The 20,061-nt window shown below is 40.7% G+C and overlaps 1 protein-coding gene across 1 annotated transcript in view; it reads right to left on the bottom strand.

Annotated features, from left to right (window-relative positions):
• Positions 1-20,061, bottom strand: part of NLRC4 (NLR family CARD domain containing 4) — a 45,247-nt gene that overhangs the window by 12,627 nt on the left and 12,559 nt on the right. The window contains exons 3-7 of the mRNA XM_068967149.1: positions 17,698-19,692; positions 6,664-6,756; positions 6,345-6,515; positions 3,634-3,726; positions 2,830-2,997 (exon numbers count right to left, since the gene is read on the bottom strand). Of these exons, the coding sequence (XP_068823250.1) occupies positions 2,830-2,997; positions 3,634-3,726; positions 6,345-6,515; positions 6,664-6,756; positions 17,698-19,692 (2,520 nt within the window). The remainder of the gene's footprint in view (positions 1-2,829; positions 2,998-3,633; positions 3,727-6,344; positions 6,516-6,663; positions 6,757-17,697; positions 19,693-20,061) is intronic.

Raw genomic sequence — 20,061 nt, 5'->3', positions numbered from 1 at the left:
CCCGATCCAGGGATCAAACCTGGGTGTCCTTTATTGGCAGGCGGATTCTTTGCCACTGAGCCACCTGGGAAGCCCTTATACCTTTGGGGGGTGGAGGAAACGGCTGGAGAGGAGTCACGCCAGCACCTGCACGCTCTTGCTCCTTTCATCAACTCTTCTGTCTCTAGCCCTCTCCCTGCTTTGGTCTGACAACTTTCTTATGTCTCTGCTTCTTTTTTAAAAAAAATTTTTTGGCCTTGCTGCATGGCGTGAGGTATCTTAGTTCCCTGACCAGGAATGGAACTGGTGGCCCCTGCAGAGGAAGTGCAGAGTCCTAACCACTGGACTGCCAAGGAGGTTCCATGTCTCTGTTTATAAAACAGGGATAATAGTTGTTTTATTAGGTATATAATGGTAATTCCACAAATTCTTTTTAAAAACACTCTGAGAATAAATTAGTTCTTCATTTTGTCATTTTTTCACTTGCATCTTGGGGTACATCATTATGGGTAAATTCCCAAGAGTCAGCTGTCTTCTGTTATATTTATATCTCTCATTTACATATGGACGCTGTTAGGCACTAGGCTATTAAAGTGAAATGGCAAATTACTCCCTTAGCTTAGTTCTTAATGAACCCACCACAGCATCTCCTCCTCTGGTCTCAGTAGTCAGCCTCGGAAGTGGGCAAGTTAAGCAACTACCTACTTACAGATTTGAAAGATGATAAAGAGTCTCTATGTAAAAATGCCTTCCCTCACCTGTAATTCTAATTCTACACACTTCCCAACAGCCTCCTTGAAAAGACATATCCTTTCCAACTTGCTTTAGGTATGAGGTTACCTGAGAAGGATTATTTATTAGCTAATTAGCCTGTCACAGAAACCCCACCTGCTTCCAATATCACCCAGAATAGCAGAAGGTCCTGAAAGAATGACACCCAGGATGATATGATTTGATGGTGAAGGGAGCAGGTAGAGGAGATGGAAGTGGAGTTAGAAATTAAAGAGAAGGAGAGGACTTCCCTGGTGGCCCAGGGGCTAAGAATCTGCCTACCAATGCAGAGCACACAGTTCAGTCCCTGATCCAGGAAGATCCCACATGCTGCAGAGCAACTAAGCCTGCAAGCTGCAACTACTGAAGCGTCTGTGCCCTAGACCCTGTGTCCCACAACAGAGAAGCCACCATGATCAGAAACCCAGGCACTGCACCCAAGAGCAGCCCCAAAGTCCAAGCACAGCAGCAGAGACCCAGTGCAAGCAAAAATAAATAAAAAAATTAAGGGAAGGAAAGACCCAGAATCTCAGCACCACTAAGAATTGCAGACCCTTTGGGCAGCCTAAGGAATTAAAGACATACACATCTCTAGGAGAAATTTTTAAAAGAGGGAGTTAGTCTTTAATGAGTACAGAGTTTCAGCCAGGGAAAATGAAAAAGTTCTAGAGGTGGATGGTGATGGTGGTTGCTTAAGAACGTGAATTCCACAAAACTGTAGATTTTAAAATGGTTAAAATGGTAAGTTTTATGATGTGTATCCTACAAATACTTTCTAGACAATCTGGGAGGGAGATGAAGGCAGTCAAGGCTGTTTTTACCAATTCTTTGCCTTAGGTAATATAGTAGTCAGCCTTCAAGTTGGCTCCAATGATCCTCACCTCCTAGTGTCCACTCTTTTGTGTTGTCCCCTCCCACACTGGGATGGGCTGACATGAGTAACCATAGGACACAGCAGAGATGACCCCAGAATGATCTTCCCAGGCTAGGTCATAAAGGATATTGCAACATCTAACTGATTTCTCTTTTGGATCTCTTGCTCTGGAGAGAGTGAGCTGCCATGTTCTGAGGACATGCAAGCAGTGTATGGAGAGGTCCAGGGATGAGAAACTAGTGCCCCATCCAACAGCCAGCACGAACCTGCCAACCCAGTGAGGAGCCACCTTGGAAGCAGGTTTCCAGCAGCCCCAGTCAAATCTGTACTGCAATCCCATGACACAAAGCCAGAACCACCCAGCTAAGCTGCTTCCAAATTCCTGACCCACAGGAATGTGAGGTAATGTTTATAGTTGTTTGTTCTATAGTTTGTGTAAGCCAGAAATTTTGGAGTCATCTTACACAGACATGATAACTAATACAGAGAGCGTGGGGACACTTCAACTGCCGGAGGCTGTTGTGTCTTCAGTCATCTATTTATCTTTTTTTGTTCCTGGGTTATTTTGCAACTTCTTAAATGTATTCCATGATCCCATTTACATTAAAATTGCACTTGGGCTTCCCTGATGGCTCAGATGGTAAAGAATCTGCCTGCAATGCAGGAGACATAAGAGATGCGGGTTCAGTCCTTGGGTTGGAAAGATCCCCTGGAGAAGGCAATGGCTATTCACTCTGGTATTCTCACCTAGAGAATTCCATGGACAGAGAAGACTGGGGTTCCAGTCCATGGGGTCACAAAGAATTGGACACGACTGAACGACTAACACATTCTTTCTTTCTTTTCCTTATTTGTTTTGAATACCCAACAAGTGACTTAAACATATTTCCCAAGATTGGAGGGGCCTTGCTGAATTTCAGATAGTTAAGGCCAGGAAGAGCAATTCCTAACATAATACACCTTATCAGATAATGTGAATGTTTTTCCTTTAAACACTTCAGGTGAAATGCTTGAAGACAGGTCAGTTGTCTTCAATCATTTTACTCTTTAACATATGTGAACACTCTTTCAATATGTTTGTATAAAAAAGAGGAGTCAAATAAATAAGCAAATCAGATGCTAGCTAACTAACTAAATAGAACAACCCAACTGAAGAGCTTTGTGAGGGCTAACTTCCTTTCTCTTAGCGCTGTATGTATACCTACCTAGAATTCTAATCTCTGCATCTGTGAGTCTCCAGTTTTTCAGCCCAAGCTTGACGAGCTGTGGGACCTTCTTCAGTTGCTCCAACAGTCTGGCCAGACTGACTCGTACATCACCACACCAGGGCAGCATCAGAACGGTTAGCTGTTCTAAGATGTGCAGCCTGTCAACTTGAAGAACCAGGGAGCAGTTTCAGAAATTGGATCCATCTCAGAATTGATAAAGGATGAAGGGATGTGAGAGAAGGAATGACTATTATCTCAAGCCTGCTCAGTGCGCAATAAGAATCTGCTTGTTTTTTGGTTAATATTTTTATGGGAAGTGTTCAAAAATATACAAAAATATATAAAACTATATGTACTAATATGCCAACTTTCAACAAAAACCAAATCATGGATAATCTTGCTTCATTGTCATCAAATTCCTTCCCTTCTATATTATTTTGAAACAAATCTCAGACAGTAGGTACCAGGTTGTTTTATTTTAACATAATCACAGAATTGTTATCACAGCTTAAAAATCTTATCACTAACTTCTTAAGCAAATTTGCCTTGAATGTCACTCTCAGACACTAGCTCCCTGGAAGGAGGCAAGCAAGTGGGAATCTCAGGTGCAATGATATGGGAAAACTAATAACTCAAAAACCATTGGCCCGTATTCTTCAAGAGTAGTTTAAATAAGGGCTACATTGACTTATGTAATGACCTTCATTTCACTGAGGTCCATCTAGTAAGGCATATGTGGATTAAAAAAACTGCTTTTCTGACCTTTTGAGTATTTGGTTTTGGCTAAATTGTCATTCTTACTTAGTTGCTGAAGAGCTTCTTTTCCATCCTTTTCCAGATGATTTTCAGATAAATCAAGAATGCTCAGTTTGGCCAAGTTATGAAGATTCTGAGCTGGAAAAAAGAAATTTCAATCCAAAACAAGACTTTCAGGGAACTGTAAGTGCATTTTAAAATATCCTTAGAAGAATTCTGAGTCCTTGTTTTCTTTGTTGGTAGCATACAAAACATTATTTCACTTGATTAATATAATTATTCCAAAAAAGTCTCTGGAAAGATTTAACCCCCAGTTGCCACAGCTATGATTGATGCACATATATTTCCTGGTCCTAAGTTCTGACTAAAAACTTAAATTCACCATAAGCCTAATGCAGCCTGGAAGATAGTTTTTATGTTATTTTAGTAAAGTCACTCTGCTTTTCTAGGCTTCACCAGCTTCATATTTAGAATGAGGAGGTTGAAATGGATAAACTCTTGAGGTTGCTTACAATTCTAAATACCCTATCATGCAGGAGAAACAAAGGAATAGAAACCAGATGAGATGAGCTGTTCTTTGTGTACTCAGTTTAGATAATTTTGTTAATGTCATAGTTGTGATGCTAATAATAAAAACTTAGAAATTAAAAAAAGACAGATGAAAAAACAGAAAACAAATAGCAAAATGGCAGCTGGAAATCTATTCATATAAATAATTATATTAACTGGATTAAACATTCCAATTAAAGACAAAGATGAATAAAACTAGATTTTCTTTTTTAAAGCAAGACCCAACTCCATGCTATCTATAAGAGATGTATTTTAATAACAAAAATACAAATATATTGAGGTTAAAATTTTGGGTAACTATATTACATGTAAACATTAATCATAAATGCCATTGTTAGGCAGTTACAATAAAAGGAGTCCAAAATGGCAGTGACTAAAAGACAAAGAAAGGGGAAAGCCCGTGAAAAAGGAACAAAAGGAAAATTTTGACGACTGGAGTGAGAACCTCAGGTGGAGCAAACACGCCCCCTTCCTGGCTAGCCCTAGTTTGCATATGGCAAGCTCAGAGGGTAGGAGACAAAACCGAGGGAGACAAAAAAGAGGGAGCCAAGCCAGGTGGGGCCTCTCCACTGGGGTCAGCCTGCCTTCACACCTCGAGGGTGTACTATCCTTTGTTTGCTGAATAAAACTCTGAGCTGTAACCCTGGTCCACCGTTTCAAATCTTTGTTGCAGCAAGACAGAACAGACGAAATTACACTCTCCTGACACTATCATTCTAGTGAAGAACTGCTTAATTCTTTTCTTCATTTTCAGATATTTATCATGGTTGTTTAGTTGAAGTTTTTCCTATCAAAACTGATTGGAAATATCCCCTTTAGAAATTAGTCAGTTTTTTAATGAATACATACTCTTGTTATAATATTAGCTATTATTGTTTTTAATCAATCATATGAACCCTTTTCTTAGAGTAAAGCATCTTCTGTGATTTGGTTTCAAATACAAAGCGTGGGACTTCCCTGGTGACTCAGTGGTAAAGAATCTGCCTGCCCATGCAAGAAACATGGATTCCATCCCTGGTCCAGGTTGAGTCCACATGCCACAGAACTACTAAGCCTGTGCACCACAGCTACTGAGCCTGTGCTAGGGCCTTGGAGCTACAACTACTGAAGCCTGTATTCTCTGGAGCCTGTGCTCCTCAACAAGAGAAGCACTTATAAATAATTTTTTTAAGCCTGCAGAGCTCCTCTTGAAAGGGGTACAGCTGGTATTTTCAGTTCTAAACCTGTCTCTCCCCAGGGCAAGTGAAGAAGTAAAGGAGTGTGCTCATCATTCTTGTGCTTCTCATTGTTTGTCTGGCCTTTTTTAATCCCTAGGTATCTCTAACTTTTGGTTTACACTGGCGTATACATAATTTCCTTAGGAAAGTTTACAGATTCTTAGTGGTTGTTTATTCTGTTTTTTAAAGGGCTAGACCGTCTTTCCCCCAAAATCCTAAATTTAAAAAAAACATCTAAATTGACCATATCTAGTTTATCCAGAAATATGCAAAAGTTTCTCCATACTTGGTATATATACCCTTTAGGAACTCAAGACTCAGCTCTTATATTGATGCATATTACCTCCATCTTAACAAGGCAATAGGTAAGAATTAGGACAGAGAACATTTAAGAAAATCCTTCTCTCTCTGCTTCTCAATCACTTATTTATCCATTCAATCAAAATTTTATTAAGCAGTTATTATATAACAGAATGTGCCAAGATTCAATCACTCATTTCTTATTTTCTTCCTCTTTACCCTCTCTTGGGCTTCCCTGGTGGCTCAGCTGATAAAGAATTCACCCGCAGTATGGGAGACCTGGGTTCGATCCCTGGGTTGGGAAGATCCCCTGGAGAAGGGAACAGCTACCCACTCCAGTATTCTGGCCTGGAGAATTCCATGGACTATATAGTTCACGGGGTCTCAAAGAGTAGGACACAACTGAGTGACTTTCACTTTCACTTACCCTGTCTTAAAATGACATCTTCAATTATCTCAAAATTCTCTACTATTATTCATCCATAATAAATTTTCATTCCAATCACAGAGAAGATCATAAAAATAGGTTAGATATTACCTAGAAGTCTTTATCTTTTCCAATTTCTCTAAAGACTAAATTTCCATTTGAGAGATTTAGCATGCCCTACTATAAACATATCGCATGTTTTCTTTTACTGTTTTCATTCAGTTAATGTAAGCAGCAGTTACCTAGGGTTTTCACAGCATTTCCTGACAGGCAGCAGGAGACTAATTGAATTTCTTTAAGGCCACAGGGTTCAGCTGATAGAGTCTTGACTATGTAATCCATTCCTTCCCCTATATCAGACAAGTGGGTCAAATGAAGTAAGCACATCTTTTTCAGATTTGTCAGACCTTCAGCTGCAAACCAATGGAAAAGAAATGCATTAGGACACCAAGTACATAAAGGCCTTCTTGCATTGTATAAACACAGTCAGTGTCAGAGTCTTAACTGTTCTTATTATTAAACTTATATTAATAAAAATATTAGAGAAAACAAAAATCTGACCTAGTTTTAAAGCATCTTCCTCATTCATCTTAATGTTATCCAGTATGAGCTTCGTAAGATTCTTCAAATTACCTAAACTGTCAGTCAGACCACCTGCCAAAAGAAAAGGGATTGGTGTTCAGCTGTCATTTACTCGAGTTCCAGGACCAATCAAAAGAATTTTGTTCTACCATCGGCAAGAAATGTTCATGAAATTGAAACACAAATATATAATTTTTGGTCAGAGATGGAAGCATGTCTTCCCAATATAATGGAATTACACTGGAAAGGTAATTGGGAAATCTCCAAACAGGTGGAAATTAAACAACACACTTCTATACAAGCATCAAATAAGTCTCAAGGAAAATTGGATAATATTTTGAAAAAATATTTTAAAAAACTAAAATATATCAAAATCACAGGTTAACAGTTGCTTAAAGGGAGGTTTAGAGCACTGAATACTTATATTGGAAATAAGGAAAACTTTCCAATCAGAAACCTAAGCTTACTTAAGAAACTAGACAGAGAAGAGCAACATAAACCCAATAGAAGAAGGAGCAATGCAATAATAAAGGGCAGAAATCGATAAAAAATTGCAAACAGATAAACAATAGGGGAAAATCAATGGAAATTAAAAGCTGTATCCATGAAAAGATCAATAAATTTGATAAATTTCTAGCAAGACTGATAAATAAAAAATGAAGAAAAACAAATTACGAATATCAGAAATGAAAAGGAAGATAACAATACAGAAATCACAGATGTTAAAAGAATAGAGAAAAATATGCATAAATTTGACAACACAGATGTGTGTGTTTTAGTCACTCAGTTGTGTCTGACTCTTGTGACCTCATGGACTGTAGCCCATCAGGCTCTTCCATCCATAGGATTTTTACAGATAAAACTACACAATTTCTTTTTTTTACTTACTTAATTTATTTTAATTTGAGGATAATTTCTTTACAATATTGAGGTGATTATGGTCATACATCAATATGAATCACCCATGGGTGCACATGTGTCTGCCTGTCCTGAACCTGCCTCTTACCTCCTTCCCCACCTCATCCCAGAGCACCGACTTTGAGTACCCTGCTTCATACATCAAACGTACACTGAAAACTACACAATTTCTTGAAAGCCCCAAGCTACTAAAATTTATCCAACATTACATAAATAGCCTGAATAGTCCTATGTAACTAAGGACATTGAATTTGTAGTTTAAAATTTTCTCAAAAAAGAAAGCTTCAAGCACAGATAATTTAACTTGCAAATTCTACCAAACATTCAAAGAAGAAATAACATCAATTCTACACAATAACTATCAGGAAACAGAAACACAGGCAACACTTCCCAACTCATTTTATGAAGCAGCAAATATGGAAAACTCAGCAGTGACCACAGGACTGGAAAAGGTCAGTTTTCATTCCAATCCCAAAGAAAGGCAATGCCAAAGAATGCTCAAACTACCGCACAATTGCACTCATCTTACATGCTAGTAAAGTAATACTCAAAATTCTCGAAGCCAGGCTTCAGCAATACATGAACCATGAACTTCCTGATGTTCAAGCTGGTTTTAGAAAAGGCAGAGGAACCAGAGATCAAATTGCCAACATCTGCTGGATCATGGAAAAAGCAAGAGAGTTCCAGAAAAACATCTATTTCTGCTTTCTTGACTATGCCAAAGCCTTTGACTGTGTGGATCACAATAAACTGTGGAAAATTCTTCAAGAGATGGGAATAGCAGACCACCTGACCTGCCTCTTGAGAAATCTGTATGCACGTCAGGAAGCAACAGTTAGAACTGGATATGGAACAACAGACTGGTTCCAAATAGGAAAAGGAGTGTGTCAAGGCTGTATATTGTCACCCTGCTTATTTAACTTATATGCAGAGTACATCATGAGAAACTCTGGACTGGAAGAAACACAAGCTGGAATCAAGATTGCCAGGAGAAATATCAATCACCTCAGATATGCAGATGACACCACTCTTATGGCAGAAAGTGAAGAGGAACTAAAAAGCCTCTTGATGAAAGTGAAAGTGGAGAGTGAAAAAGTTGGCTTAAAGCTCAACATTCAGAAAATGAAGATCATGGCATCTGGTCCCATCACTTCATGGCAAATAGATGGAGAAAGAGTGGAAACAGTGTCAGACTTTATTTTTGGGGGCTCCAAAATCACTGCCGATGGTGATTGCAGCCATGAAATTAAAAGATGCTTACTCCTTGGAAGAAAAGTTATGACCAACCTAGATAGCATATTCCAAAGCAGAGACATTACTTTGCCGACTAAGGTCCGTCTAGTCAAGGCTATGGTTTTTCCATTGGTCATGTATGGATGTGAGAGTTGGACTGTGAAGAAGGCTGAGCACTGAAGAATTGATGCTTTTGAACTATGGTGTTGGAGAAGACTCTTGAGAGTCCCTTGGACTGCAAGGAGATCCAACCAGTCCATTCTGAAGGAGATCAGCCCTAGGATTTCTTTGGAAGGAATGATGCTAAAGCTGAAACTCCAGTACTTTGGCCACCTCATGCAAAAACTTGACTCATTGGAAAAGACTCTGATGCTGGGAGGGATTGGGGGCAGGAGGAGAAGGGGACGACAGAGGATGAGATGGCTGGATGGCATCACTGACTCGAAGGGCGTGAGTCTGAGTGAACTCCGGGAAATGGTGATGAACAGGGAGGCCTGGCGTGCTGCAATTCATGGGGTCACAAAGAGTCGGACATGACTGAGCGAATGAATTGAACTGAACTGAACCATTAACCAATGTGAAACTCAGACCAAGAAAATATAACAAAAGAAAACTTTGAAGCAGTATCACTCATGAACATAGAAGCCAAAATTCTCAACAAAATATTACCAAGGAATTCAGTCATGCATAAAAAGAATATTATACTACCACCAAGTGAGCTTCATACAGGAATGCAGGATTGTTTTGATATTTGAAAATCAATCCATGTTATTCACTATATTAACAGTCTAGAGAAGAAAAATGAAGTGATCATATAAATTGACACAGCAAAAATATTTGTCATGATTTAATAACTATACAATGAGAAAAACTTTCAGCCACCTAGTAATAGAAGGAAATGTCCTCAACCTGACAAAAGGCATCTTAAAAAAAAAAAGAAAAAATGGCAATTAATGAATGTCATACTTAGTAGTGAAAGTCTGAATGCTTTCTCCCTAAGATTAGAAACAAGGGAGGATGTTCACTCTCATCTCTTCTGTTCAACACTGTGTACTGTAAGTCATATCGATGCAATAAGGCAAGACAATGAAATAAAAAGTATAGAAATTGGAATGGAAGAAATAAAAATATTCTTTTTGGAGGGGACATGAAATAAGTTTATCATAGATACAGAGTACAATATCAACACACACAAAAATCAATTGTATATCTGCTGCAGGGTAGGGGGCACTGTGGCAGTGCGAGCATGGGAACTTTGAAGGAGCTCCTCATTATCTTCATTACCTCCAGCATAGTTTGGTCTCAGGTCAAACAACAGGGAGGAAACACAGCCCTGCCCATCAACAGAAAATTGGATTAAAGATTTACTGAGCATGGTCCCGCCTACCATAACAAAACCCAGTTTCCCCCCACAGTCAGTCTCTCCCATCAGAAAGCTTCCATAAGCCTCTTATCCTCATCTGTCAGAAAGCAGACAGAATGAAAACCAAAATCACAGAAAACTAATCAAACTGATCCCACGGACCACTACTACTGCTACTGCTAAGTCGCTTCAGTCGTGTCCAACTCTGTGTGACCCCACAGATGGCAGCCCACCAGGCTCCCCCGTCCTTGGGATTCTCCAGGCAAAAACCCTGGAGTGGGTTGCCATTTCCTTCTCCAATGCATGAAAGTGAAAAGTGAAAGTGAAGTCGTTCAGTCGTGTCCGACCCTCAGCGACCCTATGGACTGCAGCCTTCCAGGCTCCTCCATCCATGGGATTATCCAGGCAAGAGTACTGGAGTGGATAGCCATTGCCTTCTCCGATTGTCTAACTCAATGAAACTATGAGCCATGCTGTACAGGGCCAACCAATATGGATGGGTCATCGTGGAGAGTTCTGACAAAACATGGTCCACTGGAGAAGGGAATGGCAAGCCACTTCAGTACTCTTACCTTGAGAACCCCATGAACAGCATGAAAAGGCAAAAAGATAGGACACTGAAAGATGAACTCCACAGGTCAGTAGGTACCCAATATGCTACTGGAGGAGTGGAGAAATAACTCCAGAAGAATGAAGAGACAGAGCCAAAGCAAAAACAACACCCAGTAGTGGATGTGACTGTGATGGAAGTAAAGTCCGATACTGTAAAAAGCAATATTGCATAGGAACCTAGAATGTTAAGTCCATGAATCAGGGTAAATTGGAAGTGTCAAACAGGAGATGGCAAGAGTGAACATCAACATTTTACGAATCAGCGAACTGAAATGGACTGGAATGGGCAAATTTAACTCAGATGACCATTATATCTACAACTGTGGGCAAGAATCCCTTAGAAGAAATGGAGTAGCCCTCATAGACAACAAGAATCTAAAATGCAGTTCTTGGGTGCAATCTCAAAAACGACAGAATGATTTCTGTTCGTTTCCAAGGCAAGCCATTCAATATCACAGTGATCCAAGTCTATGTTTCAACCGGTAATGCTGAAGAGGCTGAAGTTGTGGTTCTATGAAGACCTGCAAGACCTTCTAGATGTCCTTTTCATTTTAGGGAACTGGAATGCAAAAGTAGGAAGTCAAGAGATACCTGGAATAACAGGCAAATTAGGTCTTGGAGTACAAAACGAAGCCAGGCAAAGGCTAACAGAGTTTTGCAAAGAGAATGCACTGGTCATAGCAATCACCTTCTAACAACACAAGAGAAGACTCTACACATGGACATCACCAGATGGTCAATACCAAAATCAGATTGATTATATTCTTTGCAGCCAAAGATGGAGAAGCTTTATACAGTCAGCAGAAATGAGACTGGGAGCTGACTGTGGCTCAGATCATGAACTCCTTATTGCCAAATTCAGACTTAAATTGAAGAAAGTAGGGAAAACCGCTAGACCATTCAGGTATGACCTCAATCAAATCCCTTATGATTATACAATGGAAGTAACAAATAGATTCAAAGGATTATATCTGATAGAGTGCCTGAAGAACTATGGATAGAGGTTCATGGCATTGTGTAGGAGGCAGTGATCAAGACCATCCCCAAGAAAAAGAAATGAAAAAAGGCAAAATGGTTGTCTGCGGAGGCCTTACAAATAGTTGAGAAAAGAAGAGAAGCTAAAGGCAAAGGAGAAAAGGAAAGAGATACCCATTTGAGTGGAGAGTTTCAAGGAATAGTAAGGAGAGATAAGACAGCCGTCCTCAGTGATCAATGCAAAGAAACAGAGGAAAATAACTGAATGGGAAAGAGTAGAGATCTCTTTAAGAAAATTAGAGATACCAAGGAGACCATTTCATGCAAAGATGGGCACGATAAAGGACAGAAATGGTATGGACCTAACAGAAGCAGAAGATATTAAGAAGCAGTGGCAACATTACAGAGAAGAACTATACAAAAAAAGATCTTCATGACCCAGATAATCACAATGGTGTAATCACTCACCTAGAGCCAGACATCCTGGAATGCAAAGTCAAGTGGGCCTTAGGAAGTATCACTAGGAACAAAGCTAGTGGAGGTGATGAAATTCCAGTGGAGCTATTTCAAATCCTAAAAGATGATGCTGTGAAAGTGCTGCACTCAACATGCTAGCAAATTTGGAAAACTCAGCAGTGGCCACAGGACTGGAAAAGATCAGTTTAAAGGCAATGCCAAAGAATGCTCAAACTACCACACAATTGTCATCATCTCACACGCTTGGCAAAGTAATGCTCAAAATTCTCCAAGCCAGGCTTCAGCAGAATGGGAACCGTGAACTTCCAGATGTTCAAGTAGATTTAGAAAAGGCAGAGGAACCAGAGATCAAACCACCAACATCCATTGGATCATTGAAAAAGCAAGAGAGTTCCTGAAAAACATCTACTTCTGTTTTATTAACTATGTCAAAGCCTTTAGCTGTGTGAATCACAACAAACTGAAAATTTTTGAAAGAGATGGGAATACCAGACCACCTTACCTGCCTCCTGAGAAATCTGTATGCAGATCAAGAAGCAATAGTTGGAACTGGACATGGAACAACAGACTGGTTCCAAACTGGGAAAGGAGTATGTCAAGGCTGTATACTGTCACCCTGTTTATTTAACCTATATGCAGAGTACATCATGCAAAATGCCGGACTGGATGAAGCACAAGCTGGAATCAAGGTGCCAGGAGAAATATCAATAACCTCAGATATGCAGATGACACCACTCTTATGGCAGAAAGCGAAGAAGAACTAAAGAGCCTCTTAATGAAAGTGAAAGAGGAGAGTGAAAGTGTTGGCTTAAAACTCAACATTCAGAAAACTAAGATCATGGCATCCAGTCCCATCACTTCATGGCAAATGGATGGGGAAACAGTGGAAACAGTGATAGACTTTATTTTTGGGGGGTCCAAAATCACTGCCGATGGTGACTGTAGCCATGAAATTAAAATATGCTTGCTCCTTGGAAGGAAAGCTATGACCAACCTAGACAGCATATTAAAAAGCAGAGACATTACTTTGCCAACAAGGGTCCATCTAGTCAAAGCTATGGTTTTTCCAGTAGTCATGTATGGATTTGAGAGTTGGACTATAAAGAAAGCTGAGCGCTGAAGAATTGGTGCTTTTGAACTGTGGTGTTGGATAAGCCTCTTGAAAGTCCCTTGGACTGCAAGGAGATCAAACCAGTCTGTCCTAAAGGAAATTAGTCCTGAATATTCATTGGAAGGACTGATGCTGAAACAGAAGCTTCCATACCTTGGCCACCTGATGTGAAGAACTGACTCATTTGAAAAGACCCTGATGCTGGAAAAGATTGAAAGTAGGAGGAGAAGGGGATGATAGAGGTTGAGATGGTTGAATGGCATCACTGACTCAATGGACATGAGTTTGAGCAGGCTCTGGGAGTTGGTGTTGGACAGGGAAGCCTGGGGTACTACAGTCCATGGGGTTGCAAATAGTCGAACACGACTGAGTGACTGAACTGAACTGAATTTCTGTAGTAGCAATAAATAATTGGTAACCAGATTTTTTAAAAAAATTAAATATTTATTTATATTTGGCTTCACCTGGTCTTAGTTGCAGCACAAGGGATCTTGATCTTCATTGCAGCCTGCAGACTCCTAGTTGTGGCACTTGGGATCTAGTTCCATGACCTGGAACTAGACCTGGAACTAGGCCCAACTGCATTGGGAGCAAGGAGTCTTAGCCACTGGACCACCAGGGAAATCCCATTAACCAGATTTTTTAAAATACCATGTACAATAGCTCCAAAAGAATGTAAAAGTATAAATCTAATAAAACATATACAGGATCAACATGATGAAAAATTCAAAATAATGAAAAAAAATTAAGAAAAATCTAAATAAATGGAAAGAGAAACCATGGTCATAGGTTGAAATATTCAACATAAAAATTATGTTAATAGTGAATAGTGAAGTCGCTCAGTCTTGTCCGACTCTTTGCGACCCCATGGACTGTATGTAGCCTACCAGGCTTCTCCGTCCATGGGATTCTCCAGGCAAGAATACTGGAGTGGGTTACCATTTCCTTCTCCAGGGGATCTTCCTGACCCAGGGATCAAACCCAGGTCTCCCACATTGGAAGCAGACGCTTTAACCTCTGAGCCACCAGGGAAGACCCTTCTCTCTAAATTAGTCTATGTGTGTATGTGCCAAGTGACTTCAGTCATATCTGACTCTTCATGAAGCGATGGACTGTAGCCCTCCAAGCTCCTCTGTCCATGGAATTCTCCAGGTAAGAAGACTAAAGTGGGCTCAATGCCTTCCTCCAGGGGGTCTTCTGGACCCAAGGATCGAACCAGTGTCTCACGTCTCCTGCATTGATAGGCATGTTCTTTACCACTTGCCCCACTAATTTGGGAGAACCCCAAATTAGTCTATGCTGGTGCTGCTAAATGCTTCAGTCATGTCAGACTCTGTGTGACCCCAGAGATGGCAGCCCACCAGGCTCTGCCATCCCCAGGATTCTCCAGGCTGGAGTGGCTTGCCCTTTCCTTCTCCAATGCATGAAAGTGAAAAGTGAAAGTGAAGTCGCTCAGTCATGTCCGACTCTTAGTGACCCCATGGACTGCAGCCTACCAGGCTCCTCCATCCATGGGGTTTTCCAGGCAAGAGTACTGGAGTGGGTTGCCATTGCCTTCTCCGAAATTAGTCTATAGATCAATGTAATTCCAACCAAGATCTCAGGGAGAATTTTTGGCAATATAAATGTGATTCTTCGGAATTCACTGCAAGTCTAGTGGTTAGAACTCTATGTTTTCACTACCGAGAGCTCAGATTCAGTCCCTGGTTGAGGAACTAAGATCCCACAGGCTACGAGCCCTAGCCAAAAAAAAAAGTGATTCTAAAATTTATATGGAAGAACAAAGGAACTGGAATATTTTGTAATTTTTTAGAAAAAGGAAAAGTAATTTGGAGAAATAATACTACACAATTTTATGCCTTACTATAAAGCAAAAGTTATTAAGACAGTGGAGTATTGACAAGAAATAGGCATGGGTATTGGCAAATGAAAGATCAATGGAAAATAGTATTCAGAATTACACCCATACAACTATAGCCAAATAATTTGGGCAAGGATAAAAAGGTTATTCAAACATGAAAGAATTGTCATTTCAATAAACAGAATAACTGGATATCCATAGGGAAGAAAAATGAACTTTGATCTAAACTTAACACTTTACACAAATATTAACTCAAAGTGTGTCACAGATCTAAACGTAAAACGTAAAATTTCAAAAGAAAATATGGAAAAAATCATGTTGATTTTTTGCAAAGAGTTCTTAGACATGACACTGAAAGCGTGATTCACAAAGAGAAAAAGTGGACGGCACTAAAACTTTTGTCTTATGAAAGACACTGTTAAAGAACGAAAAGACTACAGATTGGGAGAAAATATTTTCAAATCACTTATCTGACAAAAGACTTGTATCCAGAATGTATTAAAAAAAAAACTTAAAACTCAACACTAAGAAAACAAATTAACCCAATTAAGAATGGGGAAAAACTTGAACAGACATTTAACTAAGTTGGCAAATAAGTACATGAAAAATTTTCAACTTTTATCAGCCGACTCTGATGAGACAACATGATGCATAGAGTTCTAGTTTCTCCATATCCTCACCAGCACTTGGTATTGTTGTTTCCTTTATTATTATTATTATAAAATGAAAAAAAAGAGAGACAAATAGGAAGAATACTAAGTGCTAGTGAGAATGCAGAACAACTGAAATTCTCATGTATTGCTACTGAGAATGTAGAAGGTACACAGTGGAAGATAGCTGGGAAGTTTCTTCAAAAGTTAAACAAGCACTTGTCACATGGTTCAGCAGTTCCAGCACTAAATATTTACCCAAGTGAATTGAAAACTTATTTTTACATAAAAATTTGCATAATAATGTTTATAGTAGCTTTACTTATAATTGCCCAAGCTGAAAATAACCTACATGCCCTTCAGTAGTGACTAGATCCTAGCTGTAAGAAAAAATAAATGCTGATTATAAACTCAAATGTCAGAGAGGGTGAGAGAGATGATGTTATTACAAGAAGTAGAACGGGTGACCTCTGTGTCTTACTGAAGATTATGTGTCTTGTCCAAAGAGCATAGGATCAGATCATGAAGCTCTAGCCAGCTTTTACCAAGTGCAGTTGTCAAGTCTTTAATTTTCAAGAGCAATGAGACCTGTATTTTCATATGACATCTCCCAACTTCAAAATGGTGACAGCTCCTTCAAGGAAAAGAATCATTGTGAGGGGAGAGGGAAAGGAAGGAGACTTTTCATTATAGATCGTTTTATAATTTGGACCATGTGAATACCTTACTCAAAAAATAAATTTAAGATATTAAGAACAAAATATTGGCCAACATGAAAAAAGAAATTTTTAATAATATGTAGATCAAATTCAGCCTGTAAGTGACCAGTTTGCCAAATTGGCACAAAAGAACTGCCATCAAGAGGAGACAGTAAGCCTGCTAGCACAGAAGGTAGTTTAATAGTCTGAGTAACTATCCAGAACCTGATAGAAGGGATTCTTGCATTGAGTAGAAGGTTGGAAAGCTTATCCCCTACATGGTGACAAGTGAGGCAGAACCAAAAGGGAAATCATTTGCGGATGAAAACCAATCTCAGATTACAGTCCCATAAAGCAAGGCTCCTGTCGACCCATAACTACACAGAACTCAGCAGCCCCTGCTCTGGTTAACAGGAGGGATCTAGACAGATGCGGCTGGTCTACACAGGTGACCCTCACCCTTAGTGTTATTTTGAATTTGGTGAAAACTCCCCTTTACCCAGAAAGATTTACCCCATATGTATTGTGTCTGTTGTCTCTAATTTCTTCATGTTAGACAAAGCCTGTTCCCCAAATTTTCTTTCAGAATGAATGATGCTTGCGGTAGAGGTGGGACTGAGTGTGTGCTGCAATATCCTAGTTAAGAGTCTAGTGGCATGACTGGCCAGCAGCTTCTGCAGGTGATCAATTAATGGGTGGTTTCCTCCCAGACTTCAAAGAAGGACAGGTGCTACTTGGTAGGAAAGCAGTGAGTGTTGGGTTGAGACAGAGATGCTGACAAGATGGAGGGTTCACAGAAAACAAGCTTAACCTACTGTACACATACACATGCACACACACACCTACATACACACACACACCACCACCATACACACTACCACATAGCTATGCAGTCAGACTATAGGGCTTCAGTTCTGGGAATCCACCCTAGGGCCTCCCAACATGACAGCCTTCCCCCAGCAAGGAACTCTCTCCCAAGCCCTCCCACTTCCCTTCTAGGTCCTAACTCCTGGTAGAAACTATTGGAAAATTTCAGGCAAAACAAATGATAGCTAATATTTCTGCAGTAAATAACCAGGTTGGATTATAGCTTAAACTGCTGGTGTTCACAATACCTGGCAACCGTTGAATCTGTAGGTCATGAACACCCAAGGTCTGCAGGTTTGTCACAGATGTGATATGCTGCTCGTCTTCTAGGGTGAGGGGACTGGCTTGCACTATGAGGGAATGAATTTTCGTACAGGTGCTGAGGACTGAACTGAGGCTTCCAGCCATTCCGACACATTTCTTAATGTGCAACCTGAGGCTTGTAGCTGAACTGAATATTTTCTCCAGATATTTGACATCTTTCTTACTCAACTTGCAGAAATCCCGGAGTGTGACTTCCAAGGTCTTAAACTCCTGCTTCCCGTTGAAGAACAAAGACACAGCCCTGCTGGGAATGTAGGTTCCTGAGAACTCTTGATCCTGGGTCCTGCCTATGTCTTCTGTGGTCTTGTCCCACGAAGCCACAGTCCCCCCATAGAAGTCCAGTTTAACGAAGTCCAGAGCACTTGCACAGTTAGGCAAGTCTTCAAAGAAGTCAAATAAGTAGTCAGGGATATTCTCTGAGTTGATATATAAGCTTTTACCGTGAAAGAAAGCTTCAAATTCATTGCTCAGGCTAGACGTGGATATACTCTCATGGAATAAGTTGATTCCACACTCTGTAAAGGAATTGATGTTTATGGCTTTCAGAATTTCTTGCACAGTGGTGCTTTTCATATTTGGCATAGATTCCTGCCTCCAGAGAGGCCTCTTGGTGACGGAAAGTCCCAAGAGACTGCCATGTTCATACACTGATGACAAGTGTCTCAGAACAGTCCGGGTGGCTTCAGCAGATGAGCCGCACGTGTACAGAAGCAAGTTGCTGTACTTGGATGTAATGTCTGAAATGGAAACCATTTTCTGCAGGTGACCATTCCCCTTGGTCACCTCTGCTGGTTCTCCAGATGTCAGTAAACTGCTGAGTCTGCGTCCTGCTGTGTACTCCTGGAATGACTGATGAAAGAATTTATACTTTGGCTTGAACCGTTGCGCTGTGTATTTACAGAGGAGTCCTGTTGTCAGCAGGACATCCTCGTTCACATCGGACAAGTCATCTGGTTCGAAATCAAACCTGCGGGAGAACACACCCTCCAGAGCCAGGTCTCCACAGTGGTCCAAGCTCTGAGTGACTTCACTAGGAGCCAGCCCTTTACGTTTGTGCCTGTTTTTATTTATTAGCAGATCATAGAAGGCACAGAACAGCGTGGTTTGTGTGTGAGAGTGGAACTCACTTTTCCCCATCTGAATTGCACAAGTGATGACCACAAAGAGAGGGGTCTTCATTAGATTCCTCAGGCACCTGGATTTCTGAATTTGGAGCAACAAGCCTTCAGCGAACTCCTTTCTCAGCACCTCCTGAATGAGAGCCTGGGCACTGCTCTCAGTCATATCCCCCACCTCGGCAATCAGTGCCCCAAACTGCCGGATGTGCCTCAGGCTCTCCGTGGTGGTGGTGACGATAACCATATTCTTGAAGCGGTGGTTTTCCTTTATCAGGGCTTCAATTTCTGGGCAGTTCTGGGCCTTGAATTCATTGTAGCCATCAAGGAGAAAAAGAACCCTCTGCCGTAACTTCAGCAGCGTGGCCATGAAAGTCTGCTTACTGATCACATCAGGTATATCCAGGAGTTGGTCAGACAGGGTTTTGAAGAGTCCACCCTGGGCCCTGCTCAGACGAAGAAAGAAGACTAATTTGAACTTGGCGAGAGCCTGGCACTCTCCGGAGGCCCAGAGCATGGCAATTCGCTGCAGCAGAGTGGACTTCCCTTTGCCTGATTCCCCTTCAATGATGCAGGGGCTCTGAAGAGTGTCCAGCAGGCCACTCAGGGTCAGCTGTTCCAGGCGGTGATGGTGTTGGTCCTTCTTCCATAGCACCGGTTCTGTGAAGGTGCTTTTCAAATTAAACATGATGTCAATATCTTCACCCAGGGGATAGAAGTTGAGAAAAGATGGGCTCTCATAGAAGTACTTTAATTCCTGAGCCAAATCATCTAAGTCATCTTCTGACATCTGATGAAAAAGACCTGTTAGAGACGAGGTGAGTTAAAAAGGACCCAGTTCTGTGTGTCCCCAGAACTTAGCGTTCAGGAGAAGGAAGGAAGGGATGGTGCTGAGAATCTGACTTCAATTTCCTTCCCCAGTTCTGGAATGGCAGAAAGGGTTCCAGGTATTTACTCCTGCTTTTCCGTGTTAGCCTTTACCCCCATTCCCCTTCTGTTTCTTCATTTCCAACACCAAACTTTGTAGCAGCTGATTGGAAAGGAGAGGAGCCAGTGTTTGGTATAAGGAATGTACATGAGACTAGTGGGGAAATGGCTTAGAATGATGGTCTGGGGTGACACTCAGCAAATCAAGAGTTAACCTTGATTAATATTTCATGAAAAGCAGAATCA

Source organism: Capricornis sumatraensis, chromosome 1, assembly GCF_032405125.1.
Source record: "Capricornis sumatraensis isolate serow.1 chromosome 1, serow.2, whole genome shotgun sequence".
Lineage (NCBI taxonomy): Eukaryota > Metazoa > Chordata > Mammalia > Artiodactyla > Bovidae > Capricornis > Capricornis sumatraensis.
This window is presented reverse-complemented; position numbering and strand designations above follow the sequence as displayed.